The 25,370-nt window shown below is 31.6% G+C and overlaps 1 protein-coding gene across 15 annotated transcripts in view; it reads right to left on the bottom strand.

The window, feature by feature from the left end:
* The window catches only part of LOC130452669 (coiled-coil domain-containing protein CG32809), a 389,513-nt gene that overhangs the window by 12,018 nt on the left and 352,125 nt on the right, over positions 1-25,370 (bottom strand). The window contains exon 22 of one of the 15 annotated variants that reach the window (XM_056792054.1): positions 12,712-12,761. The exons of 13 other annotated variants lie outside the window; for them this stretch is intronic. In XM_056792054.1, the coding sequence (XP_056648032.1) occupies positions 12,712-12,761 (50 nt within the window). Of the gene's footprint in view, positions 1-3,240; positions 3,309-12,711; positions 12,762-25,370 lie in introns of all 15 variants that reach the window. One more of the 15 variants, XM_056792055.1, reaches the window with a different exon arrangement.

Here is a 25,370-nt window from a genome sequence, read left to right on the forward strand (position 1 = left end):
CCAAAATGTTTGTTTTCATTGTTGGGCCAGGTACTTCTGGGACCATCCTCGTAGATCAAAACCAAATGTCTTGATAAGATACATGGATAATAAATTATTTTTTCCGTATCTAATTTGATTAATTATAATCAGATTAAATCGACAGTATTTATTCAGAGGATACTCAAAAAGATGAGATTATAATTAAAAAATTCACATTATTTTTATATGGTTTTGTATACAGAGAGTTGAGAACATTAATACCAAAATTCCGGAGCGAGTAGAATAATACAGTGCCGGTTGCTCATGGTTCTGATATTAAAGAATCAAATACAGTGAACATGTTTGGAAAATTTGTGGAGATTTTCATGTCAATAAATTTCACACCAGTAGTGTGTTTGTACAAAGAATACTTTGAAAAAAATTTGAATTGTAATGTACTTGTTGTTGTACTATTTGACAAAAATCTACTTTTAACGATACATCATCTAGCTTTGCTTTTTATAACAAAGATGTAGCAGCTGCTCTTTAAGTTTCCTTCAAATACTTAAAGAAAACATATTTGTTCATCTTGCCATTTTTCTCATGCTGTTGGATAACGATTAATTGAATCACCAATAATAAGTATCCAAAAATTATGGAAAGCTTAAGAGGAAATCAAAATTTTTGTGAAATATTACAGGAAAGGAAATTGTTCAATCTCAATTTTTTAACATGTATTTGCATACTGATTAATAATAATAAAAATTGATAAATCTATCTTTACTTTGAAAGCAGATTCATAAACTTGACTTCCTATTTATCGTTGCCGTTTGACAAAATTTGAAACATTTAAATGTATAAGATCATTCTTAGTTGCCGTTTGTCGTCGCCATCTGTTGTTGGTTACTTTCAACATGAACGAATTTAATTTTTTCCCTTCTTCCGTTCGTAGCAGCTTTTGTAGCAATAGAAAAGAGCCAAACATATCCGTTTGCGTTTGTCACGTGATTTTACCTAATGCTCCCAATAAAAAACCTCTTAGTTAGTTTCCATAATATCGTATATAAATATCAGATTACAAACAAAATTATTACCAATATTACCAAACAAACAACAAAAAGCAGAACACAACTCATAAAGAATAACAAAATTTTTAGGTTAATGGCAGTTTATGAATAGGGTTAATAGACGTCAAACGGTAAACGTTACCCGCGAATGCCAACGGTAAAATGAAAGTCAAATTTATGAATCTGCATTTATACCAGCATCGATAATTTTGAAATGAAAATATTTCGAAAATGGTAGGAAACTTTTTGATGTTGAATCGAATGATGTTTAAGTTTACTTGACATTTTTGACTGATAAATCTTACCTTAAAAAAGCTATGTTCAATACTACTTGGTGAGAACTGTGTAACTACCGCCCTCTTGGAGAGTCAGATATAAAAACTTATTCACATAAAGTTTCATTATAATGTTGGCAGTAGTTTCGTTAAAATAGTGAATAAAAATTGTATACATTTTTATCTTGAATACGGATGGCGTTATTAAATTTTTTTACTAAATAAACAAACAACTAGAAGAACTAAAAGAACGAACTCTGTAGCTATATTAGAACTTGAGATATAGATCTTTGAATGTAGAAAAATTACCAAAAACCTACAAAAATCCATAACCCCACATTGAATGTCCGCGCCTAGCTCCTCTCCAACTCTACCGATTTAAGTGTTCAAAAAGTCAAAAGAAAGAAGGTGTTTCAGCGAGTGTTCTTAAACCAAAATGAACTCTGTAGCTATATTAGAACCTGAGATATAGATCTTAGAATGTAGAAAAATTGCCAAAAACCTACAAAAATCCATAACCCCACATTGAATGTCCGCGCCTAGCTCCTCTCCAACTCTACCGATTTAAGTGTTCAAAAAGTCAAAAGAAAGAAGGTGTTTCAGCGAGTGTTCTTAAACCAAAATGAACTCTGTAGCTATATTAGAACCTGAGATATAGATCTTAGAATGTAGAAAAATTGCCAAAAACCTACAAAAATCCATAACCCCACATTGAATGTCCGCGCCTAGCTCCTCTCCAACTCTACCGATTTAAGTGTTCAAAAAGTCAAAAGAAAGAAGGTGTTTCAGCGAGTGTTCTTAAACCAAAATGAACTCTGTAGCTATATTAGAACCTGAGATATAGATCTTTGAATGTAGAAAAATTGCCAAAAACCTACAAAAATCCATTTTATGATGTGGTTTGAACAGAAGATAATGGAAACTCTGATCTCACAGCACTCCATATATCTAGTTACCTAATCACCCTTGAATCATGGTGCGATTCTAATCTGTATCTCAACGTTTCTAAAACTAAAGTTTTATCATATAAAAATATATTGCAGCCTTTTGTATTACATAACACCAACATTGACGTCGTTGCATGTGTAAAATTCTTAGTGCTTTTTGTGTACAATTCCTTGAAATAGGAGTTCTGGGGTACGTAAGGTGCGACTCAATTTGAGCGAATCTTAAAACTACAAGAGAGCTGTTAGATATTTACTGCAGGGCTCACTGCAGGGACTTGTTTAAAAGATTAAAAATTCTGACTATTCCTTCCTTACCAATCTTTGAATCCGTTTGCCTAATTCGTAAGCACGCTCCAATTAGAAACGCTCAGCAGGACCTTCACCTATCTAGTCCACGTTCAGAATTAGTTAAGGGCTCAATATTTTACAATGCTAAAAAATGCACAATCACTTGCTAATTGAAATCAAATCGATATCGTCTTTTCTCGTATTTTTCTCTCTGTAAACGACTTCTATTCTAATAATATTAAATTCCGGGCATGATTTATACTGGTTCAATTTTGCTATGGATTTATATACTAATTATTACCTATTACTATTACCTATAATTTCAATTTTTATATTGATCTTGTTATTTTTATGTTTGTTTTTTAGTTTTTACAAGCTTTTGTCTACAAATTGTACAACAATTTTTTAATAATGAAGCATTTCTCCCTCTTTCTCTCCCTGGAATAAAAAAATCATATTCCTAGGATTTCAGTGTCTACTAATCTTGGTAGGTAGTAGATTGGTTAAACATTACAAGCTTTTTTAATAGAATAATTTTAGACATTACTTCAATTGAATTGTGCATTGTCACTAATTTGTAAGGAATTTGCAAAATGTAGGGGTGTGATATATATATATATATATATATATATATATATATATATATATATATATATATATATATATATATATATATATTTGTAGATATAATTTAGTGGTTACCTTGGAATTATAAAAATTGCAACAATTAACATCAACTACTGAATATTGGGTGAATCCAACTGAAATAACTAAAAAAAAAACGAAAAAATAAAATCAAATTAACACAAAAATAAGCAATCAAAATAAACCTTCATGCGAAATAGGTATTAACAGATTTAGCAAGAAACTAACACTTATTTGATGAAAAATAAGCCGAGGAAATTTAGATCCAACGAATTTTTAAAAACACAAGCTTTATCTATCACAGAATCATGCAGTTGATAATCTACGAAGTTGGATAGCAAAAAATAAGCACTCAACATGCATTTGGAAAAAAATCTTTCCCTTATAGTAAGGTAGGAGTCTGCCAATCGGAAACCTTGGAAACTACCTAAAAACCTTTTATTACAAGGTTAATATAAGCAAATAAGCTACATTCTAAACTACGTACGCTTTTTAAAGTACATTCAAATACAGAATGAATAAAATATTAGTATATCAACGTTTCGATACGCAATAATGTATGCCACAATTCTACCAAATTCTGTACCAGATTCCTTTCAAGATGCTCATCCTTATGGATAAATACTGAATGAGCATTTGCTGTCATGCAAAATTTAGATATTCACAATACTAATAATGTATTAATCAAATACTGTCCACCAGTATTTATCTTTCGGACGATGGTACCGAACTCCAAGAAAGCGTATAATTTTCCAAAGGTTAATAAGATTATATCTGTGCGATCAAGCGATTAAACTACGAAAATAGAAATCAGAAGAGGTTTAAAAAAATACAAGCCACTGTGGGTACATTTATATATAAATTTTTATTCATATTTCCAAATAATTGAAGTAAGAAGAAATTATTTCGAGGTGTGCAACCGTTCCAGATGCGTAGTATTTGACATTTCCAATGACACCTTACTATAAGGAAAAGGTAAAGATCGCATGATGATTGAACTTTTTCATTTATAATTTATTGGTCCAGCACCCGGAAGATACATCGACAATCTGGTTCATTTAGGTAATTATGAATAAATAACTAAATTATTGAGATATCAGTGTTAAGCAATTGCGAAAGTTTATATAACGGCATAATTAAAGTTTGGTAGTCAGATCCTTCTTAACCTTAAGTTCTTATTTAAAATTTGCTAAATGTTTGCATGCCTCACATAATTCATCTCGTCTATTTCCATTCCCTATAGTATTTAGCCAACTAAAATTTTATCTATTAGTGTAAATGTTAGGAAACCTTGCGATGTATTACAATAGTTTCACTGGATTTCAAAACCAGTGGATTAGATTTGGTTATGTTCTTAACTCGTATTTTCTTTCGGTCAATTATTTTATTTTCAATAGTTTGGAGAAACAAAATTCGCTTTTCAAAATTCTGGAAAATTTATTAATAATTCTGAATTCAAGAACAAAAATTTATATTAATTTTCACTATCGATACTTAGCTTTACTCCTAGATTAAGGAATGTTTATACAGGGTTTTCCGGTACTTGATGCTGTGATATGGAAACAATTTTCTCATATGACCCCTCGTTTCTGAGTTGTAGGCTTTTAAAGTTGCGTTTAACAGAATAAATAATTTTACACCACTATCTTGGCTTATGCACAATGGTTAACAATCCGCAACTTTTACAGATTAATAGATTTTTTAACAAAAAAGTACTCTTTGTTCAACTTGATAGAATTTATGATTAAGATATAAGATCATTGTACATACCAAAGAAACCATTCGTCATAAAGAGACATTCTGAAGAAAATTATCATAAATTGTAATTATTCATTGAAAATACTTACTAAAATTAAACGTGGAGGATTATCTAGCAAGTATTGTCTACGCTCGTTGGTTTTTAGATAAACGAGTTGATAATTCATTGTTGGGAAAGTACTGCTTATTGATGAAGTTGGTTTTATCATTTTTCATAATTCACATTTATGAATCTACATCGATATTGTCTTTATGTGTAGGCAGGAATAGTGGGTACGAATTTAGTAGGACCATATTTTTTTGATAATAACCTGAATGGTCAGCGGTACTTAGAATTTCTCCAAAATGATTTCCAACCTTGTTATGTGATATTTCTCTAAACATTCGCAGTGAGATATGGTTTATGCACGATGAAGCTCTTCTCCAATTCCTAAATGAGTCAAAAAATCATCTAGATAACATTTTTCCTAATAGGTGGATTGGTAGAGGAGGTCCATTTGTATAGTCACCACGTTCTCTTCAACTGAATACAACGGATTCTATTTTCTGGAATTCACAATACCGGTAAACACAACAAAATAAATGATCGATACAATAAACTTTCATTGTGATGCTATAAGACAAAATCACAAAAAAGTGTGTAGAAGTGCAAGGTGCTGACCTCGAACATTCATTATAGTTTTTTTGTTTTTATTTGATAAGTTGTGGGTTAACCAACTAAATTTTTTACATTTCAATTTTTTCCTATGTAGGTAACATGATGTTCATTGCTATGTCGTTCAATTAGAAATGTTTACAATTTATGATAATTGTTTTCGGAGTACCTTTTTGTTAAACAATTTATTCAAAAATTCATTTTTGCTGTCTTTATATTGTACAAGTTGTCCCTGTGAAAGTTACAGATTGTTAATCATTGGGCATGATTTACCTCTGACATTTAGATGGTAGTGTAAAATTATTTATTCCGTTAAACATAGTCCATTGACGTGCGTTATCATCCATTCAAAATTCATAATCTTCGAATGTATAATTTAGAAAATATAGTTAAATTTAAGTTATGATTTCGCAACTTTAAATGCCTATAACTCAGAAACGAGTGGTCGTGTGAGAAGAATTTTTTTGAGGTTGGAGGGTTGAGGTGGTGAGATTTTCTAATAAAACTCGAATATAACAGTTTTTATTCGTAAATGATTAAAGTACCTTCATAATTGAAATCAAAATTGTGTCGCGAAACTTCGGATTTACCCACAAACAAACAATGATGTGAAGTGAAAAAGTATGAAAATACAACTATTAGATTCATATTAACAATACTAGGCAATAATCAAAGTTACTCGAACCAAATCGTTCCGCATATATCAACCTGGATACTGCCTACCAGGATAAATATTCGGTGATACACATTTGCAGTATCTCATGTCACAGAAATTTGACCACTTGGTTTAATAGACAATATTCAACAATGTCTTGCTTGACCGATATCAGATGCTCAGGAAATCAAAGCATACGGTAAAATACTCGAGGTTGTCTTCTGTAACAAATACAATTCCTTATTTGAAAGAAGTTTCCGTGTCTTCTCCATTTTATGCTGTTGAAGAAAGTTGAAGCATTTCGAAAAATGGAGAAATTGAAACAGAATTCACATCTTCTTGTCAGACCCCAAGCATTTGAATAACCAATTAGAAGGAGAAGAAGGAGCTGAAGTGTTAAGTCCAAGACTGAAACAGTGGAATTTGCTTAAGACGGGAGCTAAAGTTACCGTGTACCATAAACGTCACAGCTCATAGATTAATTTGTTTTCAAAATACTTATTGTACTGTAATGACATTGAGGACTTGATATTATGGATATAGGTAATAGGAATAAGGATTCCTCAAAGTCAAGTCTAAAGACTGTACTTCTCGGAAATAAATTTTCATCACTACCTTTAGCTTACGGAGCTCATTTATAAGAAACATACGACATTATAAAACTAGTGTCAGATATTATAGAATACAACAAATACCAATGGTTAATATGTGCAGATTTGAAAGTTCTTGCTTTGGTTCCACGATTACAAACGTTGCTTTTTATGCGAGTGGAACAGCCAAGAGAGATATTTCGCATATATTAAATGGTCAAATTACGAGAAAAAAAAATTCTTCCTGATAGTAATAGTATCGAAGCTTGCTCTTTACGGGCTCTGGCGGTCTCAAATAAGATTGCATTAAAATATTTCACAAATACAAATTTTTTTTGTATTTAGAAGACGATATAACTTCGATGGAATTTATTTGAAAGCGCCCATTAATGGTTTAATAAGATTAGTCCAAACAGCGGAGGTAAATGTAGGTGCAAATGTAAAAAAACAAATCCAAGAACTGACACAATTTTGATAAGAAACAGGAAAATGAATACCAGAAAAAAAAACACAGATTTTCGAAAGAATTTGTTGGTTTAAGATGTTGAAGTAACTGTCAGGAAAATTAATATGGAAGTTAAGCATAAGGTTATGAAATAAAAGAAATTCTATTCAAGAAAATGATAACGACACGCTTAACTTGAAAACACCTTTAAGGCCGGGATACACCTATCATGCATCCTTCCGATCCGACAACGATCATACAGTCGAACGAGTGTCTGAGAGGGAAATGATACTGGAGTTTGAAAAGCGTAGTTCACACCTTTCTGATACGTGTCCGATTCCAGTCCTCCACCAATTCGATCATGCATCCGATTGTGCAGTCTATTCGTTCAACGGCTGCAGGTCGCGTGTCGGTTGGTATTTGTAATAATATTTCAATGTCGGGAATAAAACCTGAAGAGCTTATTGAAGAAGTGAGGAAGTATCCAGTACTCTATGACCAAACAAAGGAGCAGTACCGAAACGCCGACTACAAAGATATGATTTGGAAAAAAATTGCGAAAGAATTAAATGTCAATGGTACAGTACAGATTGAATCGAAAGTGGCGAATGTATCGAGCCAGAGCTGAAAATCGAAAAGAACTCGGATGCGTATAGGACATTTGTGCTCACCCTTCCGATCCCGCACCGATCCGTTCTTTGGAGCAAAATCGAACCGGAGCCGGATCGGAGTGGTGTATGACAAGTGTGTCTCGGCCATTATATGAACAGGGATCAATCAAGTGTTGTTTGACAAAGCTTATGCAAACTACCATTCTAAATAGATGTTTCGTTTTTTTTTACAAAACATAGCACTTGAAGCTTAGTTTATATTGAAGATACGATGAATTCTGTCAAACAAGGTCTTGGTCTCTTGTCACAATTCGAAATTGTTCAAGATTTTTATTATTATTGATAATTGTCTCTTTTTCTTTTGGTAATTAAGGATAGAAAATATTAATATTTCAAATTACTATATTAATGCCTATGTTAATGTGATATTTTGGCACAAAGAACTTTGGTTGAAACGTCGGGAGTAGATTTTTCATAAATAACACGTTATTTGTGAAAACAGACCTAAAATGAATATAAATTATTGAAGAAAATGAATCAGTTCACCTAATAATTTATAAATATCCCAAATCTAGAAATAAATTTATTTCGATTTGTCAGAATCCTCAGAAAACATTTACTATATACTCAATATAATACATCAATTCTACTTTTTCATTCGGTCACTCAAACTCGGGTGAATTCTTATTTCTGTTAACTGATGTTTGTTGCGATAGATGTACGATTTCGTAATAATCTTTTCACGCGGTTAATTTCCAAACTCACTTACAATGGATCTGACCACACGATTTTACTCAATTCCTCATTATTTTCTTTTTATTTTCCATTGTTCATTGTAGAGACGACTATAATTTGTGAAAATGTGAGCAAAAAGTGTATTAAAATTGTATATACAGGACAAAGTGCAATAAAAAACACAATCAATTAATAAGGTGCTTCTGTGCAATGAGAGACCAATAAATTATAGAAATAAACGTGTCCTTCAATTCACCACTGTCGGCATATTTTACAACGAAGAAAAAACATCCTAACGTAAAGATATCAGTATCCCACATGATCCTCGAATTTCCACAATTTCAGATTAGATTTCAAAATTAATGGAATAACGTTATATAAATAACAGAATGGAACTGAACATTTTGTGCCACTTTCTGATATATGAAAACAAAACTTCAATTTATAAGCATATCATAAAATTTCCAACAATGTTTAATTTTTTTTGTTATTGACTTGGAATAGAATTCCAATTCATCTGATTAGATTATATAAATTTGCAACTCTCAACAAGGACACATACGATCCTAGAATATACAGTTTTAACCACAAAATGTTTTGAATCCAAAAAATAAATGTTCATACAGCAAATTTCAACATATATTAAAGATTTCATTGTAAAAATTTCTATTTTTATTTTTATGCTTGTCTCAGAAATAACAAATTTTTGGTGTTAGCTATATCAAGACTCATGAAACATGTAGGTATGTTCATGGAGCAAATTTCAATTTCTTCGCTTTTCTCAGATTTAACAGCACACTGGAGTCAAGTATATTGGCATATCCAATGAAAAAATAGCTGTTTAGAAAACATATTTCAATTTATTTATTTATATAAAGATAAATACACTCGCCACTTATGGCATCATTGCTGATGTATTCACTTCAATTCACAATCAATTCCACCGAGCTCCAGTGATGGCGACATTTCTGATATATTCAGTTCTATATCAGTAACGTCCCATTTCTCATATAATGCCTGTGGAATTTCATAATCAATTCCACTGAGTTCCGACTGATGGTTTCATTTCTGATGTATTAAGTTCTACATCAGTAACGTCTCATTTTTCATACAATATCTGTGGAAATATTATTATTAATTCCACTGAGTGCCGAGTGATGCATTACGAGGTGTATTAAGAAATGTTAGGATATTATTTTATTGTAAACAAAGTAAACAGTTAACAATAAGAGCCAGAAGTCGTATGGTGCTGATCTGAACAAACCGAAAAACTATAGTGGCGAAAAACCTTACAAATCAAAAGTTAATGATGACATGATGAATTTCTATTATGAACTAGTAGACTGAGGAAAAAATTACAACAGGTAGAAACACCTATTTGCTGTTGGTTCACTTAGCAAAAGCTTACGACAAGTCTCACAAGTACTTGAAAAGACTTCTCCAAACGTAACTTCGATTCAAGCAATACAGAAACTCCCCTTCAACGATCACAATAAACATCCAGTTTTTATCTAGCTAAACATTACATTTCGCAGATAACCAAGTGGTCATTTCTCAAGACAAAGATGATGCGGACTTCTGTAATCGTCTACTAATAATAATTTGAGGTCAATATGCAAAAAACTAAGTATATCTGTGTCGGATCAGAAACAGAAGATTTTCAACTTGAAGACGAAAGACAAATACCAGTCACTGAAGAATACATGTATTCGTGAACAAATATCACAAGCAGCGGCAGGAATCTAAAATTTCTGAATATTAACACAAATTTCAATTATTAATAATAGATTTTTGACGGCGAGCATCAGGAATTTCTAAGCTACAACATACTCCAAATATCACAATACGAGAAATGATAAATGTTGAGTAAACCATCCTAGACAATGTATAGGAAAATAAACTCAGCTGGCATGGCCATGTGCAAAGGATGAGTGAGTATAGAAAACGTCATGAATAAAAAAGATTGATAATGACCTGGATAAAAGAAAAAATCAAGACAATGTCGAGGAGAAATCTCAGACCAGGGGACTGGGAGGATCTAGAGAAATGATGATTGGGAACCAATAGGCGTACAACACTACAAAGCAGATGTATATATTCCCACTACGGAATCGCTTATAATTCCGAGGGCAACGACTCAGGGAGCCATTAACCAATTTTCCTTTTTTTTTAAATGTTTCACCAAGCACTATTTTTGACGTTGAAGAAAGTTCCGTCTGCTTATCGGGCGTAAGAAAATGCTGCTATAAGAATACTGTTCATTCCTGGTTATGTAGTTCCAAATGCTCATCAAGATGAACGTGTATCATATTGAGTCCATCTACATTCATCATAAAAGTCGTAGCAAAGCAAAGACAATATCACCTTCATTTATGAAGAACTGCTTCTATAGGTCACACGTTTACCATGAAAACTTAGTTGGCGTAGTAAAAATTTTGCGTGAATCTGTGTGAAAAGAAACAGTCTTTTAACAAACAATGATTGTTTACTTCATCGCTACAAGGTAATAGCGTGTTTGTCGAAACTTGTGGAGTAATATTTATCAAAGCACCAAGTTGTATAAGTCCGCTCGCCCCCGTACAGTCATGATGCCACTTTTAGCTCTTTTCCTGATTCTGATCCTGACGAAGTCGGATTTTCAGGACTACTACAGGGGATGTAGATGAGAAGATACAAGATACATCTCGAGTTATTCAATTGATGATATTGATCAAATTCGAGTTGAGAAGCCAGTATAAAGAAATTGTTTAGTATTTCTTATAAGTGTATATATTTATCAACCATTGAATGCCAAAACCAATCATAAAATCGGTTTTTTCCACCTTAAATTCAACTTTTGACCCGTGTGGTGTATACGATTTTTCATCATACCTCGGTCGAAAGTAATGTTACGAACCAGTGCACGACATAGTCCGTGAAGCCGGTCCTGTCCAGGTATAATGAAATTCTAAAATTTGGGGAATTCGCGATGCTTTAATGTTTGTTTCCAGCACAGTGGCGATTTCTAATTTCTAGGAAGGTGTTATTTATTTGTTTATCTGTTTATTTTGTAGAATTTTTGTTTTGAGCGTATGCCGTTAAAAGTCATAATGAACGGAACAACATAGAAAATTTACCGAATAAATTATATTATATTATATTATATTATACAGTATATAAGTTATATAAGTATTAGTGAAAAAAATATTTATTTTATAAGTTACTTAAGTCTAGCGTTTATAAATGATTTAAATTAGTAAGAGACAGTGTTTATAAATTCACCACACCGATAGAAATAGTATTAATAAATAAGAAAGACATCGGAGTACGTATTATCATCCCTGCACGACTTTCGACCAAAGTATGAAGAAAACTTATTCATTCTCTTCTTCTTTTACTAGTAACGGCCTACCAACAACTTTCCAGAAGTTTGCTAAACTTCATCGACGATTTCCCTATAACTAGATTCCAAGCCCAATAGATAGAAAGCGTATAACGAAGCAAAAACTACCAAAAAAGCATCTCAACCCCATCCTTACAAAGGAAGATAATTCTATATAAGGGCTATTCAAAAAAAAATAAAATTTCACTTAAAAATGTTGTTTGGCAACTACATTTGATTGTTAAACACTAATAATATTCACTCGACATTTGGTTTTATTTTATAACAACTACCACAAACTAATCGTTAAAATTAGATTCCCACAAATTTAAATGTTTATTATTGTACTTATTATTAACTATAATTTCGCCACTCTGTTAATTTTGTAACTAAACGAAGAGAAACAAACACTGTAGCTGTAAAAATAAAAGAGGGAGACCGAAAATTACAAACACTGCTATGGAAACAATAGTATTGTTTTACAAAATCTATCACTAATTCTAATTGGGTGGGAAACTTTTTTTTAACTTTTGCGGTGATTATAAGGTCTGTATGAAAATGTGGAAATTCGAGAGTTTTGTTGTTAAGTGGCCTAAATTTTGAACACATATTCAAGCAGAGATAATTTCCGTACATTCTAAGTAATCAAGAACATATTTTACGAAAATATTCGAATTTTGGCAAGCATTATATAACCAAAAAGAACGGAAAATTTTACTCGTGAGTGGTTATAGCCTCTTTGAAGTTGGAACTCCACTTCCAGTCGTACTATAAGGATATAACAAAGAAAATACACCATCAATTTTTCCGTTTTCCCCTATATTACAAAAAAATAGTTTGCAACGAAACTACACATCACTTTTCTCCTATTTAACGAATATTATGATAATCAAAGTGCATTATCACAACCAACGGTTACTTCATGATAATATGTGATATGCAAATATTTTTCACCAGAAAATGATATAATCAAAACATGAGGTAATTGATTGATAAAACATTTTCAGTTATTCTTTCTTTCTAAATATGCTTTAGCTAATAACCTCTTTAGAAGCTTTAATGGACACAATAAAAATTACTTTTCTGTTCAATTGTTGTCATTTAATAATTTTATTAAGGCAGTGTGAATAAATGTGAATAAATGTCCTCACCAAAAATTGCATACAGTATAATTATACAGAGTGTTCCAGGACATAGTGTTGTGAAAAAATGATAACGTATGTCAATGGAGTGTTTTTGACGGAATAAATAATTTTACACTACTACTAAGGTCAGGGGTGGCTCTTACTTAACAATCCGTAACTTTCACAGGGACAACCTGCACAATCTAAAGATGGCAAACTAAATTTTTTAATCAATTTTTTAGCAAAAAGTTACTCCTTTGTTAATTCGACGAAATTTATGGTTTGGGAGATTTCTAGATCGTTGTATATGCCAAGGGAACCGTACCATAAAGATATTACAGATAGAGTAGGCATGCTATAGGCGCCCATACGAAATAAAATCTTCAGAATAAAAAAAAACAAAGCGTATGAAATTATGATCAAGAAGTTGCGAGAAACAGATCTTCTAAAAATAATGTTAAGAAAAATATTGATTCACCAAGGGGATCTTTTAGAAAAGAGATGAAAATAGTAAAGGCCTCACACAAATCTTGAGCAGTGTCGGATGAATATTCACACACCACACTTGTGGTATTTCAAGTATTTGCTGTTCCTGTTCAGATTAAGAGATGCCAAGAAAAAGCCAAAGTAATATTGTGGTTAATGCGGAAGCCATTGTAAGTATAAATATAAATATATTTTAGTTGTATGTATAACAAGGATCGCTTATTAGTCCAATCAATTTAAACAACTCTAATTATATTTGAGGTTACGCCACTGCAATTATGTCCTTGCAGTTCATTGTGAAACACACAACTGCAGACGTTCTTTCCCGACAGCGTATGTGTGTTTAAAGCGGCAATTTTGCAAATACAATTTTAACTGTTCGGTTAAGATTGTCGTGTTTACCCGTAGTGTATGGGGACCTTTATAGCGTCACAATGGAAGTTTTTCTATCGATCATTTTGTTCTTTGTGTTTACTGGTACTTCATATACAAAAATTTTGAGATATCCCCAAAAGGAGGAGATATTAGAGCGCATTCAAATATTTCTTGGAAAATTAATGAATTAATATTTTTACTACTTACTATCGAATCTCTTCCGAGTTTTTCTTTATGCTAGTAATATGATCTTCGATAGTATGTTATTCATTCATTCATTAATTCTCCAAGAAATATTTTATTGTATTTTAATTCCTCGTCTTTGAGAATATCGTGAAAGCTTGGTTCATGAGACACGTGATTTATGCACGATGGAGCCCGTTCCCACTTCCTAAATGATGTAAAAATCATCTTAATAACATTTTTTCTAATAGGTTGATTGGTCGGGGAGGTCCATTTGCATGGCCACCACGTTTCCCTGAATTAAATAAAATTGATTCATTTTTTATGAGATATCTTAAAAGCTTGATGTACACAACACTGGTAGGCACAAGAGGAACGAACTTCCATTGTAACGTTATAGGGCAGAACCTTGGAATACTCCTCCAAGCTCAAAAAATATCATCCGTAGACTCAATTTTTTCGTTATGCATGTAACACGATGTTCGACAGTATGCAGTTCATTCATAAATGTTTCGATTGTGTTGTAATACCTTCTGTAACTATTTTTAATAGTAAATATACAATTTATGATAGTTTTTTTCAGAATGTCTCTTTAAGGCGAACGGTTTCCTTGGCATGTACAACGATATAAAATTTTACAGAGGTAACCAAAAACTACCTTTTTGTTGAGAAATGGATTGAAAAAGTCTTTTTGCTTTCGTATTTCGATTGTATAGGTTGTTCCTATTAAAGTTATGGTTAATCATTAGGCATGAGCCGTCCCTTGCCTTCAGATAGTAGTGTAGAATTCATCCATTGAAAATTTATAATTTTCGAATGAATAATTTAAAAAATATACTTAAATATAAGTTAAATATAAGCAACTTTAAAGACCTATTACTCAAAAACGAGAAGTCGTATGAGAATTCTTTCTAGATAACATTGTTTTCACGTCCTCTACTCACTTTAGAAATTTTTGCAGTCTCGAAACACCCTGTATATAAACTTTTTGTTGTACAAACTTCCAGTTTTCAGTAAAACGAAGATATAACGTTGTTTTGAATAAGATAACTTTGCTCATAACGTAATAGTAATCACATCAGAAGTTGAGTGTTTTTTGTAGCCACTTCTGGGAGGGTGAGTGATGCATATGACACAATGAAAGAAACAAAATATTCTCAAATTTTTCCGCAAAACACAAACACAATGTCGTTCACGTTAGTACAAGATGAAGTTTGTATTCATCACCAACCGTTCAACTCTTATTTTCCTGTATCCTGTTTTATCAAGTAAAACATTGTGTTAAGGTATGTTTATTGTATATGTTTTAACATGAAGCTTATCTTACTGAAACATGTTTGAGACCCACGAAGATAATTATATGTTAAAGTGACTTATATGATGTATGTGTAATTAACAACTCGTGGGAATTATGGCCATATTGACTACAAGTTGTCATTTAAACCGGTGAGACCATGAGACATTTTTCACTATGGCCCGCATACAATTATACTTCTTTCAATAAGTTCAAGTTTCAGTGGTGTTTTTTCAGGTGAAATTACACATCGATTCGCTGCTCTACTACTATATTTTTTCGACTGTGGAGGCGTATTCATTGCAGAAAAATAATCTTAAAGAGAGAGGTCGAGGTATGGAAGCTTGCCTAGGTGTTCAGGAACTATTGATAGAGAGAGATAGAACATAGGTATACCACACTACTCTATACCACTCTACACTATTCTAAATGGATCTTAAAGACGTCGAAGTTTCGAGTGTTAGTAACGGAAAAGGAGAAGAATAACAAGTTCTGATTTTATTAACAAGTCGAGGGAGATAGAGAGTGGTAAACCGATGCTCTTTCCCTCTCTTCCAATAATATAATTCCACTTACATATAGTTCTGTCTATCTTTAGTATTAACTTTATGATTTATTGACTAGTATTTGAAAAATATTTCGTCTTGGAACGAGTGAATTTATATCAAACCTTTTTAAAATGATAAATTTTATCTAAATTGAATGATCGTATTTATTATTAATAATAATATATACAGAAACATGTTGTAGATGCGTAGTTTCGTTACCAAAGTATAGGATATACCGAATGATGGGTGTAACCTTGAACAAAAAATAAACGCGTTTATATTTTTCATTCGATGCACTTATTTCACTATTGGTATGATAGTGATAAAAATACCTTAGTATTTGGAAGTTTTTACGTGATATTTATACGGTGAACAAATAAATTATGGAATACAATTATAATTTCGAAAACGGGAACGCAATTGGTCGAGTTTTCATTTAATATAATTCACATTTCGTGGGAATTATACCGATGATAAATTTATTTAAATAGATATTGATGTTATGTAACACACCATTTTTAAAACATTATTTTACTCCATTACAAGGATGGTTTGATGGAAGATTGATTTCTCAAAATTTGACAATACTCTCACTACGGTGATTATTCCATCATATTGTTTTCTGATGTCATCTGTTGATATAATGATTAGTTTTGATACTCATATAAAGAAAAGTTGATTAAATAACATTTTTACATTGAAATACAATTGAAGAAACCGAGGAAAAGTTTTATATCTATTTTCTTGGAAGTGTTTCGTCCCATGAAATTATTAGTGTTGAAATTGAAATAAAAACCTAACCAATCTCAACCAAATGTGAATTAGAAGAAGGGTTATTTAAATAGAGTTACCCTTTTGAAAATTTTCATCAAAATTTCGATAATAATAATAATTTTATTCCATGATTTAACCGTTCAGAGTATAGTTAAATTTCCAAATCCATATTATAGCTGATTTTTTAATGTATATGTTATAGGAATAGTACATCGACTCGGGGTAGGTGACGCTTTATGATGTTTTTCTAGTTAAAGTTGACTATACCCACCATCTAGTCCTCTGATTTAGTAAATGTTGTCATTTTATATGGAAATGTTTTGCCATGTAATAAAACAACGAATTTGTTCACTTTTTCATATATTTTCATGGATAAATTCAGATTTGCATTAATGAATAATGTATTTTTTATGGAGAATATTTTCGTTCTAATTTCGATCTTTATCAAAATATAATTTAGCGTTAACGATACTAAATATGAGATTGTTCAACTTCTATTTTTCAAACACATTTTCAAAGTATTTCAGTGAGCTCAAATCTAATAAAAAAATAAGGGAAGAAATATATATGATAATTGTAATGCCTTGGGACAGACTTCGCAATAATTTGAAACTAGGTTAAGAAGTCATCAATATGATAAAATGAAATTGCAACCACGGAATTACAAAAAAACACATTTAATTATGAAAAAATCGAAGATCTTTAAGAAAAGTCATACGCAAGAGCAGGAGAAATTTCAAAAATGGTTCAAATAGAAACAAGAGAACTATCAAAAGCTGAATGTATAATCCATACATTTAATTGAAAATTATTTTGAATACGTGTAGCGTCTTTATCGAATAGTGCTACTAGAGTTATCTGAAAAGTTTTCAACCTCATTCTGAAGGTGTCAGCATTACACAATATAAGATGGGAAACATATTTGCCCATACATAAAGAGACTCTGGTGATGGGTGACTTTGAGATTAAGATTGGAGAGTTAAGATTATCGGTATATGACAAAATACTTATAACAAAATAATGAAAATTTCTAAGTTTGGGTTTTCGGATACGACCTTTTTAACTAAAATATTTTCAAAGATGGCCGACTTCCGGTAGAACTGTAAATTTGTTATTTCAGATAGAACAGCCTGTATATTAATACATTTTTAAAATCTACGTAAAATTTTAGTATAATTTCTTTCTGAGCTATTGATTTTTTTGTAAAAAACTGACTTCTGACCAAAAGCGCATTCGGATGAACAGACCTAGTTGACGCAGCTTAAGCAAATTAAGTCAGATTTTTTGTGTCAATTTATCAATATAGATGAAACCTAGATCCACCGCTATACTCCTGAAGTGGAGTCAAAACAGTGGATTATAAAGGGTGAAACTGCTTTCATCGACCGGAAAAATGATGGCGACCATTTTTTAGAATAGTCGTGACATTATGTTGATCGATTATATTTGAAAAGACAGAACAATAACAAAATTGTGATAAGGGAAAAACTGGAAAAAGGCGACGGTATTTGCAGAAAAAAAAAGTGGTTTTCCATCAGGACAACGCACCTTTTCACATTTCGTTTATCCACATGGCTTAAATTCACGAATAGTACTTCAAATTGGTTGACTATCCACCGTATTAATCAGGTCAGGCCCCACTTTTCCCTCCTTACGTCAAAGTTTGTTATAGGTACGAAATATATCCCATTTATTATTGCCTATCTTGAAAATAAAGACGATAACTATTATTTGGATGGTTAAAAAGATTAGAGAATCACAGGAAGAAGCAAAATATTTGGGATGCGAAGTTCGCTGGAAATCTGACATGAAAAAAACGAGAAAAACAAGGTATTAGATACAAGTGAATGTGTTGGTTGCTGGGACGACAATATACTCCGTTAATTCTTGATAAATTACTTCTATATGAACAAATCTTGAAACAGGCAAGGGCCTACAGGATTTAACTATGAGGATGTGTCGACGAAAGCAACACCCAAGTAATCCAAATATTTCAAAAAAGAGTGATCGTTTATATATATCCCAGCACATTCGAAATAACTCTCGAGAACTGGAGATGGATACTGTAAAGCGGGTAGCCACTGCATTTGCAAAGAGCCACGAACAACGGCTGTTAAGATATGTGAACATAGAGGCAATCCAGCTCCTCGACAACACCAACCCAGAAAGAATACTGGAGAGGACGCAGCCGTTTGAATTACTTATGTAAGTGCTAAGTTTAAAAGCAGTAAGACCCTTAGCTTACAGACATTTACAGTAATTTAGGATAGAGCAAAATTGTTCATTGATCGTAATAATGATCAGATCAAAATGATAGGGAAACCTTCCAGATTTTTTTTAAAACAATTGGAGAACCAGAAAGTAATTTTCCATCAGGACAACACACCTTTCCAAGCTTCATTGATAGCCATACCTAAAATTCGCGAATAGAACAATTTGGTTGATCATCCATCGTATTAATTAGATATGGCCCCGGAGACTTTTTCTTCCTCACGTCAGAGTTTCTTGTATGTGAGAGATTTTAATCAGACGCTATCCTATTCATATATGCTTATTTCGAGAAGAAAGATCGTAACTATTATTTGGAATGGTTGAAAAGTTATAGACTTAATAAGAGACTATTTCGACTAATAAAAATGATCAGGGAAGAAAATGTCTTGTTTCATTGTTAGGTCAGAAACATTTCAAACAACCCTATGTATGAGAAATTTCTGTATGGTTAGAACATATTTTAATTTGTTATTATCTATCAATATAATAAGTTATTAGCGTGAGAATAATAATATTTTGATAAAAACCGAAATTAAATGAAAACGTCGAAAATATTTTCTATAAAAATATTTTATTCATGAAGAAATTCCACAATAAATACTTACCATTAATCCACGAAAATATAACATAAATGTCAAATGACCTTGGTAGGCCATTATGAAGTTGAAATCTCAATTTCCTTCAATAACATAAGGATTCACATCTACTTCCTTTGACTTATGTTCAAATTTTTGAGCACAAGATTTGCAGAGGTTTGAATAACTTATGCAATAATATTATAGAATTCTATTTTCAATTGATCAATTAAACGATTTGTTTCTCTATTTTCTCTGTGCAGTTGCATGAAGTGAAGTAATCAGCTTTACTAAACCACAGCAGGAATAGAATAGTCTTCCCAAGAAAAATCAATCTGTATTCTCTAACTACTAATACTTTTAGCAAGAATTGACTGAATACTTCTCTGCAATCGACTTTTCCTGTGACATATACATTATCTAAATCTGCTTATTATTGACATAACTTGCCTGTCTTGAATGGGAAAACAAAAACAAAACTGGTTATAGAAGGAACGTTCTTCCTGCAACGAAACGAACGTTTCTGTTTCGTTATGATGAATTCGTACCAAATGTTTACACAAAAGAGTTTAAGAAGAAATCCGCCGATTATTTCTGTAGTATTTCTTTGTTTTTCAATAGCGGTTGTAAAATTTTCTTAAAACTATCAGGGTAGGAAAAGTGATGAATGAGACAAGATGCTTTTCTACAGCCAGGGGTATGCTTAAACTATGTGGTTATATTTGTGAAAATTTGCTAGTTCATTTAACTGGATTAATATGTATAATTAAGTGATAAAATATCCTAAATAAAATCTCAAAATTCCTCCACAATATTGATCGTTTTATTTTTATTTCCGGTGGAATGTAAGATGGTGGATCAGGAACAGTGGATATAGAGGAAACTAACAAAATAATCATACAAAGGACAGAAATCACGTGGAAAACGGAAGCTTAGTGATCAATTTCGAAAAGGATATACAATGCGTGTGTATGGAATAAATTCAATTTTTGTTTTATTACGTACTATGTGAAAAGAAACACGATACAGGTCGATTTATGGGCACCCAAACACAAATTTTGAATGAGAAAGAGATCGTGTGGCACCTTATTGGAAAGAGATTATTTACTTTGGTGCAATTATAACTGAGAAAATTAATTTTTAAGATGTAAAATTTTGATTGATGTGTCTATCGCAAAACTTTACGTAGAATGAAGATAATGTCGCATAATATTTGGAATGTATTTTTCAATGTATTTTAGAATAAAATTGAATCATAACGACCACCATTCACTTCTTGACAATAACCGGTTTTGGAATTCTCGTAGGTACAACTTTTTGTATGACTTCAAGGGTTATTTTGTTAATTTCTTCCGTTATCCTAACTTTTAAATCAGCAACATTGTCTGGTTTATTGAAATATGATCTAGATTTTTATTAACTCTATAAAAAGTGATCGAGAGGTGTCAAATCGGGGGATCTAGTTGGCCATTCGATTACTACCCGTTTTCCAATCCACCTATTGGAAAAAACCCTTAAATAATTAACACCAGAAAAAGGTCTTTGTAATGTAGGCACTCAAAAATTAATCAAAAAATCTAGATGAACCTCACCATTAACTGTGCTCTCAAAAAAATGAAGGCCAATAATTGTCAATGATACCAGCCCAAAGTCTACTTTTTTAGGATATTGAGTGTGAGTCTCACATATCCAGTGAGGATTTTCTAAGCTCCAATATCTACAGTTCTGTTTGTTAATCGTTTCGTTAAAATGAAACGTCGCTTCATCAGAAAAAACAAAACAAAAAACTGCACATCTTTTTTTCATCAATAAATCAATAAAAAAAATTTTTACCTAGTTTTTAAATATTTAGTATCTTCAAAGATTTTTTTCTGATGTTGCAGATTCAAAAGTTAGGATAACGGAAGAAATTAACAAAATAATCTATGAGATCATATAAAATCTTATTCGATAATTTCAAAATCGCCTCGGTTATTAACAAGAAGTGAATTTTGAACATTTAATTTAATTGTAAAATACATTGGAACATATAAACTAAATATTATGCGACATTATTTTTTTCAGTCCACGTTTTGTGATAGACACATTATCAAAATTTCACATCTTACAAACCAATTTTCTCAGTTATTATTGCATCAAATCAAAAAACAAGATGTCACCGTTTCTTATTCAAAATTTTCGAGGAGTTTCTTCTAAATCTAAATCAACTTATTCCATACATTATGTAAAAGTAATTCGTGTCAATTGATTGAAAAATTAAATAGGAAGAAAGGAAGACCTACATCATCATATATCAATTTTTCCGGAGATAGTGAGGAATAAATTTAAAGATTTCATCAGAAACATATCTGATTAAATTGTTATCTGTATTTTCTATAATAACCATATTTAATGAAGCAAAATAAACCACTCAAAGTATTTTTCTCTCGCTGTATCGTTTTATGGAGATTTTTCTTTTATTAGGGGTTGTGTTAGATCAAAAATATGTATTTCTATTCACAAACTTATGTCGCAACATACATATGGTTTTTATTGAGTACTGTATTATTAGTTGGAGACTGATACAGATATAGTTGTATGAAGAATCTGTTAATTCTCTTCCATTATGCTTGATTCATTGAAATTATACGTGATTAGATGAAACAGTTCTATGGCCTTATATAACTGCTCTCTACAATAATATTTTTCTGATTATATCATTGTAATGTAAATTAAAAAACATACAAATCCACGTTACAATTATTTTGGAAGGAACTATGTATAAGCTGGTTTTCAAATGGATTGAATGAACCCTCAAGCGCGTATGGACACAGCTCCTATATTTTTTTATTAAAAGTGGGCTTTTCCTACTATTTCAAAAATACTATATGAATGACCAACAATGTTCAACGACTTATGATAAGGACTTTTCGAAAACTATGATCGGGTTAACCCGATCATGATTGGGAAACTAACCCTGATCACGTTCATTATTTTTCGGAATCTGATTCAGACAATCGGGTCGTTGTTATAGGGTATGATTCTTCTTACCCCGATAGAACGGTGGGTATGTGCAATCAGCTGATCGGTTGCTTCATTTGCCTATGGTTTATTGAACATAAAAAATCATTCACTTCCCTTATTTGATTGTCTCCATTGTTAACTGTTCAAAAACAAATATCAAACATCTAGATTCTATTAAACAAGTAAATGAATATCATGAAGGAACTCTCAAAAAGTGATAAAACTGAAAAGTTCTCATAGTTCATGTTTTTAGTTTAAAATTTCCATCGGAAATTGAACGCGACGTTCCAAGACTGTGGATCTGAATCTCATTCTAGGCTAGGATCCAAAATAAGCAGATAGGTGTTCTATCTGAACCTGGTTTATAGTTTCCGAAAAGTCCGATATTAATCTCAATACATCCGCAAATTAATTTACAAGTTCAATGAAACAGGTTCCGTTGTTTTTGATGGAAAAACACAAATTTTTTGACACCTTTGCTACAAAAACCTCGACATCATTTCACTATGTGGTATAAATTCTTGTGAGAACAATTTATATAAAAGGATATAATTTCACAAGCAAATGACTGCCTTGAAAGTTGAAGATCAAAATAGTATGCACAATATTTGCTTTACTGTTGACTATACGTTTTCCCTCAAAGGATATTTTAACAAGCGAAGTTGTTAGTACTGAAGAAATAAAAATCCGCGACTTTTAAGGAAAGTATCCAAAGAAAGTGGAAGTTTGTGCTGGAATTTCTAAAAACAGTATCGTTGGCTCATTATTCATTGAGGAAACTAAAACTAATAAGCTCCGCACAATACTTGATCTCTCAATAATGGAAAATCAAATGTAACAAGATTTAGCACAAAGATCTCATTTATTTTAAACAAAAGGAGTTCCACCACATCACTTTCTTTATTTAAGAAGTACTGAAAGATAAGATTTCCTAGTAGACTGATTGGCTGTTTAGTGGTAATAAAACGGACGCCGCGATCGCTCAACTTGGAGTATCAGGATTTCTTTTTGATCACTTTGTGATTTTAATTGCAAAACAATTGAAACTTGACTTTTCTCAAAGTACTAAAGTGAAAGATTAATTATTTCCCGTGTGAAAAGGCATTTAAGCTCTAAAATAAAGTATAGGCTACACTCAATTATCTTTTGTTATTTCAAGGTTTTATCGATCCCCGTAAGAAAGTCGAAGTAATTTAATTGTAAACCAGCTTACAATCTTTTTTAAAAGTGAGACATGTGTTTGCATATTTTTGCATATTCTATAGGGGGTGTATCAAATTGATACCATGTTATAATTTCATTCTGATGCATTTTTTTCTCGTTTTCAATGAATGTTTCGTCTTAAAAAGACTTTAATACCAAGGTCGATTATCAAATTTCATTTCAATATTCCTAGAATTATTGTTACAATCTACGAATTAATTTAATTGATTCCAATCTTCTACAAATTATTACAATAGATATGACAAAGCAATTTTGAATGTCCATGCTCAATTACAATAAGCACCAGATTGATAGTTTATAACTTTGTTTAAAAATAAGATTTTTCTGGGAAGTAGAACGAGTGAAGCAATCTCCTCTTGCGTTTGGATATTTTTTTTTAAATATCAGGTCGCATCAATGGAAGTTGTTGCATCGTTTTGTTCTTCTTCAGCGGCAATGTTAATAATAACAAATATCCTCTGGTCTAGTTGTTGAATCGACATCAGAATCAGCTTATAATTTGTGACCTAATTTGACAATGTGTACTTCTCCCAATTTTCTTAAGCTCTTCTGCAAATGATTTAATCAAAATACTTGATATCACCAAATCGATTTCTAATAGTTTTTTATTAGTCATTTAGAGGCTATTGATTGTAAAATTTTTTCATCTGTCACATGAAGATGTCTTATTTTCTCAATGTAGGTAATTTCACTTTACGAAACGTTTAATTCAAAAGTCGCTGTTGATCATTGCTGGTAATATTGCTTGGTAAATTATGAATCGATGTGCCATTTTGAAATTGTATTTGATATAACGTTGTTTTTACTTCTGTTATAAATTTCCTTATATCTACTAGTTTATCAAGCTTTCTTCTTACGGTTATTCTCTATTCATGTATTATCGTAATGTTCAATGGACGCATTTCGTCTTTTGAGATAATTTATCTCTATAATCTACTTAAATATTATTGCTGTAGTTTCCAACGCGAGGAGATCAAGTTTTCTTTTCTATACCGCACCACATTTAGATATTGACACCTTATTGGGTTAGTCCTCTTATCATTTCGTAATGGTTCATTTTATCAATCGCTGTAAAAATTATACTTATGTAATTTTTTGATAATACATTTTTTTCAATACATTTGACCCCATCGTGAACTACTAAGTTTATACCCAGAAATGCAAACCTATGCAATTGAGGTCAAGTGTCACGTAACTTAGATAGTAAATGTTTTTAATTGGTCGAAAATTTATTCAGATAGACACTCTGGGCTTTTGACCTGGTATATTTGATTTTATGATAATCTCTTTAAACAACGTTATCTATGGCTTTGGATTGGCACAGTAGTTACATGATCCCTTACCATTGGATTTCTTTTTGGGAGAGAATCGAAAATTCAGAATATACGCGTATAGACGTTGCAAAGTTCTTACAGAAAATTTTATAAAATATCGATTACTGACACTGTAGGTGATTGCAAATGTGAGAAAAGTTTTGCAAAGTAAATATATCATTGGAGTTAAGCGGAGGTAATTTCGAA

This window comes from Diorhabda sublineata, chromosome 2, assembly GCF_026230105.1.
Source record: "Diorhabda sublineata isolate icDioSubl1.1 chromosome 2, icDioSubl1.1, whole genome shotgun sequence".
NCBI classification, from domain to species: Eukaryota; Metazoa; Arthropoda; class Insecta; order Coleoptera; family Chrysomelidae; genus Diorhabda; species Diorhabda sublineata.